This window comes from Martes martes, assembly GCF_963455335.1.
Source record: "Martes martes genome assembly, chromosome: 4".
In the NCBI taxonomy this organism is placed as follows: Eukaryota; Metazoa; Chordata; class Mammalia; order Carnivora; family Mustelidae; genus Martes; species Martes martes.
The window spans coordinates 148203366-148214555 of record NC_137891.1 but is presented as its reverse complement, the minus strand read 5'-3'; the positions used below and the strand labels follow the sequence as shown (position 1 = coordinate 148214555).

Sequence of the window (11190 nt, the reverse complement as noted above, 5' to 3'; positions counted from 1 at the left end):
CTGTTCTGTTCCTATTAGGCCTTCCATCTCACTCCTCTTCTCAAACTATCCAGACCCATTCAGTCTTCAGGCCAGAAAGTACCACCTCCTCCAGGAAGCCTCCTCGATTGCCCCACCCCTCAGGGCCATCCTTGGACCATCTTGCTGTCTTTAAGGCTTGACTTTGATTTCTCATTCATTGACACTGAACTGCTGTCAGACCCCTGAGCTCTTTCAGGGAAAGGCTTGAGCTCACAGGGATAGACATGAGAGCCCTTTCAGAGGCACACGGAACGTTAGTGAGAGAACCAGGCCCAGAACCCAGGTGTCTTAGGCTCAGGGGGAGACATCATTAGGTGTGTGGGGAGTGAGCTGGAGGCAATGAAGGGCAGATCGGGCTGAACTGTGTTCCAGCATGGCTCTGCACTCAGCAGCCGTGCCACCTGGGCCATGCCACCTTCCCCCTCCCGCCCCAAGGGACCTTCCGGTGGGCTGGAGTGAGGACAGCACTAGGCCTTGGACACAGCAGGTGTTCGGTTATTGTGAGGAGATCATTATGACTCCTGATCCGTTTGCCCACCCTGGCTCCCCTGCCTGGCTCTGCCCTGCCTTCTTTTCTTAACCACCAAGGACTTTATTTTATTGGCCCATCATGAAAAGCCCAAGTGTCAGTGTCAAGGCCTCCTTGTGAAGCCTCTTGCAGAAGCAAGAACGACAAGGGAAAATGTGGGTGTTCTCTTAGTCGGTGGTGGCTACGGAGGGCCTGGGGTGGGATTTGGCAGGTGTCACTTTAAGAAGTCACATCGCTTATTTTAAGGAAGGAGGGGGTGCTCCCTGTCCCTGGCCAGCAGCTGGCATTGGGCCGCACTTGGGGGCAGCACTCCCAAGGGTGAAGAGTCCTAGCAGGTGGGTCTGGTGTCTCTCTGGGAGGCCGCTGGCTGCTCCCTGGCTTCCTGCCACCTCCGGCCTGACCCCTTGTGGACGGATGGAAGCCTGGTGACCGTTTTGACAGTCTAACTGGCTGGGACGGGTGAGGAGGGGACTCCCGGCCCCTGGGAGGGACCCCAGAGCCAAGAGACCCCATGAGAGGACGTTGGGGCCTGGCAGTGGGGGTGACTAAGTTCAGCTGTGGCTGAAAGTAAAGTGAGTGTCCAGAGAGGTGCCCAGCGGGCGGGCACAGGGCCCCCTGACGTGGCCGGGGTCCAGTTGGCAGCCTCTCTCCTTCCTGTCTGCCAGGCGGGCCCAGGAGCCTTGGAGGGGGGTGCTCTGGGAGAAGGGGGACAGAGGGCGGTGCCAGGAGAGGCAGGACTCGGTGATAACAGCTGGGCTCAGGAGGGGCGGGAGCTCGGGAGGAGGAGCAGGCGAGAGGCTGACCGGCTTCATTTGGAGCTGGAGCCTGGCTGTTGCTCAGGTGACCAGTGTCTCTCTCAGGGGGTGCTGCCAACAGGCCTGGCCGCGATGATCCAGAATGTCGGAAATCACTTGCGAAGGGTATGCAGGGTGGGTGTGAGGAGGCTGGTTGGAGGCCAAGGGGAGGGGGCTGGAGGCTGGAGATCGTGGAAGAGAACTGAAGTTTTCATTTTAAGCCAGAAGTTCTCTGTCTTCTCTCTCATTTTCCACGGGCCATTTCCTAGCTCTCCTTGGAAGGAGGAATTGCAGAACTCCTAGGCTGGTTTATTAGAGGGAGCAATCCTGAAGCAAGCCCCAGGGGCCATGCTGAGGGGAAGTTTTCTGCGTCTGGAGTTCTATTTTGGGGGTGCGTGTTTCTCCTCGCTGAGTCCGGCGAGTGCTTCTGCCGGACATCAGAGCTCGGTGCCTCTGCGGCGTGCTGGAGTTCAAGGCTCCTGCTGGAGTTCAGGGCTTGGACCCCGATGGAAGTTACAGGGCTGGGGGTGGGGGCTGTGAGTGGGTGAGTGAGGGTGTGGCAGCCCAGGGTTCTCCGGGACAATAACCTCTTTCAGAGAGCAAGCTCTGGACCAGGCATGGTCAGGACAGGTGTCCTGCAGGGTGGCCTTACAGCCCACATTTCGCTGGAGTGTCTTACCAAGGACTTTGGAGCTGAGATTAGATGCTGAGACATGGGATGGAGCCAAGTGCTCATCACCGCCTGGCAGGGGCCTTTGATCTGGTGAATGGGAGAAGGGTGCAGGACAGACTGGTGGAGGTTGTGCTGGGCACAGAGTGGGTGTCCTCTGAGGACATTCTCAGGAAAAGCCTTTTTATTTTATTTATTTATTTATTTTTAAAGATTTTATTTATTTATTTGACAGACAGATCACAAGTAGGCAGAGAGGCAGGCAGAGAGAGAGAGAGGAGGAAGCAGGCTCCCCGCTGAGCAGAGAGCCCGATGCGGGGCTCGATCCTAGGACCCTGGGATCACGACCTGAGCTGAAAGCAGAGGCCTCAACCCACTGAGCCACCCAAGTGTCCCTTTTATTTATTTTTTTAAAAAAGATTTTATTTATTTATTTGATAGACAGAGATCATAGTAGTCAGAGAGGCAGGCAGGGAGAGAGAGTAGGAAGCAGGCTTCCTGCTGAGCAGAGAGCCTGATGTGGGGCTCGATCCCAGGACCCTGGGATCATGACCTGAGCCGAAGGCAAAGGCCCTAACCCACTGAGCCACCCAGGCGCCCCTGGGAAAAGCCTTTTTAAAGGGGACAGGGACAAGTAAATCTCTTACTGATCCCATCCCTCCATCTGCATGACTGCCACTCAGCTCAGACCTCAGCACCCTCCCGAGTCTAGGGCACCTTCTCCCTGCTTCCCCCATTCCATATCCAGGCCCTCCCAGTCCCCTCCCCTGGAGGGATGCTTCTAATAGGTAAACGGGGTTATCCCGCACCTGCTTAGCCAGCTGCCTTCAGTATAGTGTTCATGTTCCTTACCTGATACAAGAGGCTCCTGGTAATCTTCTGCCTGCTTCTCCCTCCTCATCCCACCTCCCCCACCCCGATAGATTCAGCCATGCTGAACTGCTTGCCACTGCCTCAGTATACCACCTTTGTTCTCTCCTCTGTGCTGTGATCCCTACTGTGCTTTTTGCTTGGGTGGCCCCTAGCCTCCCCCATGTCCCCTCCCCCACGTCCCCCTTAGCTCAGATGCCAACTCCTCCAGGAAGCCTTCCTAGATTTCTCAGGGCACAGAGAGCCTCTGTGTTAGTTCCTTCTCACACTGGACTGTGTGGTAGACTTGCACATCTATCTTTTCCACCAGCCAATGAGTTCCATGAGGCTGCTCTTGGTGTGCGCATCAGAGGGCTGGGCATGGTCAGAGCCCCAGACACTGCCTAATGAATGCATGGGCCTCTTACTCCCCAGCTCCTGAGCTTGGGGCAGAGAGCTTTTTCCGGGTGGGGCTGTGTCTTCTCTTGTGCCTTTCATGATTTTTTCCCCCCATTGATTCCCATTGATAATTGGGGGAGAAGGCAGTAGGGGAAGGATGTGTCCTTATCATCATTTTGCAGAGATAACAATAGAATCGTGGCAAATCCGTATATAACACTGACCACACTATGCACCACACCAAATGCTTTGTATATATTAATTCGTTCAGTTCTCTGTGAGGTGGGTACAGCTATTATCCCCGTATCCCAGATGAGGAAACTGAGGCTCAGAGGGGTTGAGGACTTGCCCAGGCTCAGAGTCACACTGGTAGGAAGTGGCGGAGCTGGGATTTGAACGCAGGCAATCTGGCGCAGAGTCTGAGCTCTTAGGGAAACTGAGGCTCAGCCCTGCGAACGGTGCAAAAGCTGAGTGAGACTCCAGTCCACAGGATCCGCGTCTGAGCCCAGGCAGCATTTTACTTCCCCATTCTGTAGCCCCCTCTCCCAAGTCTGGGAGCGGAGGTAGGTGTGGGGGTGGAATTGGGCCCATGAGGTGACATGGGTGACCTCATGCCAGCTGAGAACACTCTGGTCTGGATTGCCACCTGTGGACCATTGCCTCCATGGTAGATCTCCTTGAACTCCCCCGTTTCCTCCTGAATTCCCTTCATCCCCCAATAATATAGGACAGTTTGAGATGGTTTTCTGAGTTGTTACCAAAGCTGTTTTTAATGAAAAGCAAGCAAATAAAAAACCCCCCACCAGACACTCTTCACTGGGGACACAGAAAGCCAGGTTAACTGGGAACAGAAGGGGGCCCTCAGAGAACCCACAGCCCTGCATCCCAGGGTTTGGGGGCCCTCTTCAGTATCCCGTGGCACGGCAGATGGCAGGCATTTTCGAGTTAGACAGTTCTGGCTCTTCCCTGCACCCAGCAAGGCTCAGAACATGTGAATGAGAGTGAGGTGGTCAGCCTGCCAAACTGAGGGAGTAAGGTGTATGTGTGGGAGGGGAACTGACTCCCTGTCTGCTGGTGCTGGAAAGGTCCTGCTGTCCTGTCTCAGTCCTTGCCTCTCTCAGTGCCCAAGGTGTGTCAGTCTGTACTGGGTCCTGAGTCCCGTACTCCTGGGCTAGAAGGGGCCCGCTGATCCCTAGTGGGAGACTGGGAACTTCTGCTCGGCCTTGGTCTTAGCCAGGTCAAGGGCACCTCCGGAGTACTTTATTTACTCTGGGAAAGGTAATGGTGCTGTTGATCCCAGGTCCCCTGAGAAGCCCCACACCCTGGCAGTGTGGCCGACAGAAGGCTGGAAGGTCAGGAACAGCCACAGGCATCTGCGCACATGCTCACGCATCTACGGACGGACATGCTACTCCCGACTGCTGGCAGTGATCCTGCTGCTTCACCTTGAACCTGGGGACAGCTGGAGGTTCTCCCCAGCCTGGCCACCCAGCCTCATGAAGGGCTTAGTTCAGAGTGTGAGGAGGTTTCGGGCACCGTGTTTGGCCCCTCTTTGGATTAACATCTTATCTTCTCTCCATTGCTCATATATAACCTTGGGCCAGGTGCTCCCCCTCTTTGAGTGTTCTTTGAGGTCCCCATCAGCCTTGACATCCTGGGGGTCTGGACTTTTGGGAAGCATTTGTGCACCATCTTGAGGTTGGTCCTGACCGTGAAAGACAGGGCCTGTCTGCCTTGAGAACCTTGCTGTGTGGTAGAGGAGGGGAGACCAACAGGATTAAAATGACACCACCTATCATACAGTATGAGTGCAAAAACTACTGGATGAATGAGTGACTATGGAATCTCAGAAGGGTGCTGAAGTGGTCCCAGAAGGCTTCCTGGAGGAAGAGGCAAGACTTAGCTACATAGCCTCAGCCTGTTCAGGAACCCTATATGAACCCTGGTTTCAGCCATGGACAGACACCCTTAGTGTTTGTAGTCTGTCCGGAGGACTCGCCTTCATCCTTCAAAACCTAGCTCAGCCATCATCCCCCTGTCCCGTCTGCATCTTGCCCGCCCCCGGAATGAATGGCATCTCCTCAGGACAGTATACTGATTTCAGTTCTTCCCTGCGCAGGAATTAGCCTGTGGCAGGTTATAAGCAGCCTGTGATGAACCCAGGCTGCTATGCGGAGCTGCCGGCTAATGAAGGAGACACAGTGAGAAAGTAGTCAAGTAAATACAGGACCAAAACCTGTGCTAAGTGCCACGAACAGTAATGACAATGAGAGTAGATGCCATCGAAGCGCTCCCCGTGTGCCAAGCATGCATGAACTCATTTAGCCTTTGTAACAACTCTGTGTAGGAGATAACGTTACTATGCCCCTGTTGAAGATGAACCTGAGAGAGGTTAAGTAACTTGCTCAAGGTTACACAGCTGTTAAGTGGCACAGCTGACGTTGAACTCAGATTGCTGGAGAACCGGGGACTGAGAGAATAATGAGAAAGGTCAGGGGAATGCCCTCTGGGCCGGTGACTACTGAGCAGAAACCTAGCTGCTGAGAAGGAGACAGCCAAAGGAAGGGCTGGAAGCACATTCCAGGCAGAGGGAATGGCATTCACTGGCAGGCTCTGAGGTGTGAGTGGGGGCGCTGGGTGCCTTGGAGCTACGAAGTGGAGGTGGGTGTGGCTGGGACAGGAGTAGGTGGGAGGGGCGGAGACAAGGCTACCCTGGACAGCGGGCTGGGGGTCTGGGCCTTGCAGGCAGGGTTTGGGGTTTGGAATGCTAGGGGTTGTATTATCCTGCCCGCCAGACTGTGCGGTGCGTGGGGATGCTCTGGTCCCCAGGCTTAGTGCAAAGGTACACAGTCCCTGCACACTGTGCTCAGAGAAGCTCAGAGAAGCTCAGAGACCTGGTTCCCGTCTGTATGGCCAGCACCAGGAAGGTCCCGGCCATCTTCCCCTCCACTCCCTGACCCCTCACAACAGGCAGGTGGGTGATAAGCTCAGTCCCCTGATGCAGACAAGGCACAGAGAAGTGAGATGATGTGCTTGGGCTTGTACAGCTGGTGAGACACTTAGAATCCCTAACTGCCAGGCCAAGACCCCTTTCCCAGCCCCTGTCCTGGCCAGGGAGACATTTGGAACCTCTGTATATCTAGAGAATGGCCTCACTGTCACACCCAGACCCACCCCATCGCAGCTGTGTCTGCCCACCATTGCCGGCTGACAACGATGATTAGGGCCATCACCTTCTCCCCTGCCTCACACATACCAGGGTTGAGGGGAGGCTGCACCCCTGCCTTCCACCTGTGTTTGGTCCAGACCAGGCCAAGCTGGCCTCCTCAGCACCTCTGCACAGCTGCTCAGGAGTCTAGAGACCTGTGTTAGAGATACTAACTCCCTTGACCCTTCGTTTCCTCCTCTATGAACCTCGACTGTTCCTCTAGATCTTGCTGGGTCATTGGCAACGTTAATGACTTTGGAGGAGTACAGAGCTTGGCATACAACTGACCATGGTAGATATGGGTCCTTTTCTTTTCGTTTCATCTAGATTCATCTGGCTTTACCTATCAGAAAACCAAGGCTCTAGCCCCGAGCCACTTTGAGCTGGTTAGAGAATTCAAAGTCTTGTGCTGGTTAGAGAATTTAGTCTCATCTGGGCCCAAGCTACAGTGGGGCAGGGCCCTGGTGCCATGGCTCTTCTTCTTGTCCTGGGCTGACCTGGCTAAGTGGACGGAGTGACCCCTCTGCCTTGTGCCTGCCCTATTCTCCACCTCCAGGGACAGATGGTGCTCTGCCAGCTCCCTGGCTGTGGGCCACTATCCAGGAGCAGCCTCCCTGTGTGGAGGAGCTGGCATCAGGGTGGTGAGGGAAAGTCTGGCACTTTGGGGACACCGGAATGAGTCAGACTGGACGTGTCCTCAGGTGCCCCCAGACTGATGTGGAGACAGGGAGAGGTACAGAACACTGGTGACAGTGGAGTGCGGCCAGGATGTGACAGAGGGAAGCCAGAGGTGGCCCTTCATCAGCCTAGGGGGCAGGGCAGGCTTCCTGGGGGAAGTCACGGGTTAGCATGGCCTTGGAAGTGTTTTCGGATCGGGAAGCCTGGTCCAGGCGGAGGCCTCCGTGCATGAGATGTGAGACTGAGCTTGTTGTGCTAGCAGTGGGGAGAGAGTGTGGTAGTGACTCCTCGAGGAGGCCCTCTCCAGCCCTCTTGTCCATGTAATATGTATGTCCTGCCTGGGGCTTCTTCCACGGTAATAGTTGGCCCTCAGCAAATCGGGCCTTAATTAATGAATGTCAGCAGACATTAAGCATCTGTTTTGAAGATACAGCTTTTGTAGTGAGGAAAGCAAAATTCCAGCGCCACCCCTCGGGCCCAACGCCCTTAGGCAAGTCCTTCAGATAGGCCGGGTCTCAGTTTCCTTTCTTGTGCAAGAGGGATCGTTATCCCTCGTATGGTTTTGGTGAGGATTACATGATATTATGGATACAAAGCCATTATACAATGTATGTAAAGGCCTGGAACATGGTAGGTCCAGAAAAAATTATGTCGGGGAGGTCGGAGGAAAGTGGAGATGTGGGTCAAAGGGTACCACCTTTCAGTTAGAAGATGAGTAAGTTCTGGAGACCTGGTGTACAGTGTGGGGAGCACTGTTAACAGCAATGTATTACCAACTTGAAATTTGCTAAGAGAGTAAATCTCAGGTGTTCTCATTCCCCCCCAACCCCCGCCCAAAACAGGGTAACTGCAAGGTGATGGGTGTGTTCATAAGCTTGATTGTGGTCATCATTCCACAATGCATATGTATATCAAAACATCATCTAGTGTGATCTAACTTTTTTTTTTTTTAAAGATTTTATCTATTTATTTGACAAAGAGAGAGAGATCACAAGTAGGCAGAGTGGCTGGCAGAGGTGGAGGGGGAAGCAGGCTCCCTGCTGAGCAGAGAGCCCGATGCGGGGCTCAATCCCAGGACCCTGGGATCATGAGCTGAGCCAAAGGCAGAGGCTTAACCCGCTGAGCCACCCAGGCACCCCTATATGCAACTTTTATTTGTCAATCACTGGGATTCTAGGGAGCCACGGGACCTGGTCCCGCGCTCAAGGAGTCTCCTAGTTCCTCATGTCTACACCCGCTTGACAGTCTGGGATGTGCTCTACAAAGTCGGCAGGCTGCCACCAGTGCCACCTGTGCTGTGGCCCTGAGAGGCCCGTCCCCAGGGAAGGATGCTCACTGCCCCATGACGGAGCCAAGCCCCAGCCTCTCCACTCCTTGCCCGTGTCCTATTTGTGACCTCCAGAACATGCTGCGATCTGCCCCTGGGGGTGCGGCCCTGCCAGGTGTGGCCCATTCCCTAACCTGGAAAGCGGTCAGAGGTCGAGAAGGGGAGTGGCTCTAAACCCGTCCTAAAGCAGCCTCAGGTTTCCAGCATTCTCCAGGGCTGAGCTGAACCAGGTGGGTCTCAATTTCCATTTGATTCCTTAGGGAGGTTGTGGTGAGACCCAGCTCCTGTCCTTCTCTGGGGATACTACCCCATGTGAGTGGTGGCAGGGACAGAGGGGCAGGAGGTGGGGGTTGTGCAGTCTGGAGTCAGAACTGAGTCTGGCTGGCTCTGGGCTCCTGGCTAGTCAGTGGCTGGCTACTCTTTTCTCAGCCATAGTTTCCTTGTCTGTAACATGGGGCGGGGGGTAGTAATGGGCCTGGTCACTTGAGACTGCTTTTGGCAAGCAGGTTAGTGCCCAGCTGGCCCTTCCACAGAGAAGATGAGTTTTCAGATTGAGTGGTGTGCCTATAGGCTTTGAGGGTGGTGGGGTACATGGGGGAGGGGGCAGGAGAGAGGAAGGGACCCAAGCACTAAATGACTTTGGAGCAAGGGAAGGGGCAAGTCCGGCATTGCTCCCACCAATCTCCACCCCCCCTCCACCCCCCCACCCCTGGCCCAGGGCCTCCCCGGACTCTGAGTTTCCCCGATCCCACCCCCTTGCTTAAGACTGAGAGAAGGTGTGTCTCACCATGCAAACTGGTTCTCAGCAAGGTAGGCAGGAGACGGGGATGGACTTTTGAGCCCACTAGGCCCTCTGGATAGGCCATTGTGGGGGTGATGATGCTGGTTGGGATGCTGAGATCCCTGCGGTGCAGGTGGGCTGGACTGTCAGAGACCACTGCACTTCTAGCTCTTTCTCTACATCACCTGGAAGGCAATCCATGGAGGGTCTCCAAAGTGTCAGGCTTGGCCTCAGAAGTCCCATGGGCTATATGATTTAATCTGCCTCAGGGCTGGTGTCCCCCGCTGCAGCACCGTGGCCAGGGTCAGAGAAACCCAAGTCCACTCTCCCCTCTGCCTCTTTTTTTTTTTTTTTTTTTTAAATAAACTCTCTGCCCAACGTGGGGCTCGAACTCCTGACTCTGAGATCGTGAGTCACATGTTCTTCCCACAGAGCCAGCCAGGCGCCCCACCCCTCTGCCTTTTACTGCCTGCATGTTGTCCAGTGGATCTTTCCATGTTCCATGTCTGAATTTCCTTTTCCTCAGCTATACATGAGGACTCCTGCTTCAGAGTGGACTAGAGAGTTCAAGGACCCCCAGGGACTAGGCCTGGCACACAGTAGATGCACAATAGACGGGAGCCGTAGATTTCTAAAACGGCATCTTCAAGCTTCTGCTGGGCCAGTTCTTGGGTAGCCCCTGTCTGCAGGCAGCTCTCTGGCTTGGGGAGATCCCTCTCCTACTGGATGTGTCCCATCAGCAGCCAGATGAGACCTCTGTTATCTCCCAGCCTCTAAGGCAGACAAGACCCCTTCCCTGTGCTCAGGTCCCCTCCCAACTACTTCCTGGTTTCTTCACTCTCCTTTCCCAGAAAAATCTCTGCAAGAGTATTCTGTGGTCCCTGCTTCCACGTCTTTACCTCTCACCCTGTCCCTAATCCGTGACTTTTCTCCCTGCCCTCCCTCCACCCCCTTAGAGCTTCTCTGCCCATCTGCTGGGACTGCTCAGCTCCCTGACCAGCAGGTGCCCTCCTGGAGAACTGCCCCACTTTAGTGTCCTTCCGCCTCACCTGGCTCCCTCTTCTTCCTCTGTAGGCTGCTCCCTCCCATCGCCCTCTAAAATAGCTCTGTCCTTGCTCTCTCCTTGGACGATGTCTCATCTGTCTACTGTGGCTCTGCGGAGAAACTACCCCCATACCTAAACCGTTTTACTGTATCTTGAGATTTTTGTGGGTCGGGAATTTGGGCAGGGCTTGGTGGGGCGACTGGTCTGCTCTCCCTGGTGTGGTGTGGAGTTGACTTGGTGGTATTCAGCTGGTGGATGGGCTGGCCTAGGGAATCCAAGGTGGTCCCCCTGGCGGGAATGGCTGGGCGGCTGGGCCTAGCTGGGCCCGGCCGTCCTGCTGTTCCTCCGGCAGCCAAGCTTATCCCACATCCTCCTTGGGCTCTTTGCACCCTCTGTTCCCCTGCCTGAACCCTGTACCTCCAGAGCTTTTTGTGACCCGCTCCTGCGGGTCCGGGCTTTGAAGGTTTCTTATTACCTGGGCTGAATTAGTATCTCCCACGCCACCACCTTCTCTCTTCATCCTACCCGCTGTTTCTTTTGGCACTTTTTAGTCTCTAAAATGATCACGTTCCTTTGCTTGTTTATTGTCTACCCATCAGAGAACACATTTAATGTTGTATTCCCAGCGTCTGGAAGGAGTGAATGGGAGTTTTAAAAAGATTGATGTTGATCCCCAGGAATCACAGGCTTTGTTCTAGCCTCGGGCACCCCTGTTTGGTCTTGTTTTTTGTTTTTTTTTAAGATTTTATTTTTTAAAATTTATTTTATTTTATTTATTTTATTTCTTGTAAGATTTTATTTTATTTTTTAAGTGATCTGTACCCCCAACGTGTACCTCAGACTCAGAACCCTGAGATCAAGGGTCACATGCACTCCTGACTGAGCCAGC

The 11190-nt window shown here is 54.3% G+C and overlaps 1 protein-coding gene across 1 annotated transcript in view; it reads left to right on the top strand.

Moving 5' to 3' along the window:
- Positions 1 to 1437: 1437 nt before the first annotated feature.
- ACOT11 (acyl-CoA thioesterase 11) overlaps positions 1438 to 11190 on the top strand; it is a gene marked incomplete at both ends in the record, with an annotated part of 43752 nt that continues 33999 nt past the window's right edge. The window contains one exon of the mRNA XM_080801374.1: positions 1438 to 1470. Within this exon, the coding sequence (XP_080657500.1) occupies positions 1438 to 1470 (33 nt within the window). The remainder of the gene's footprint in view (positions 1471 to 11190) is intronic.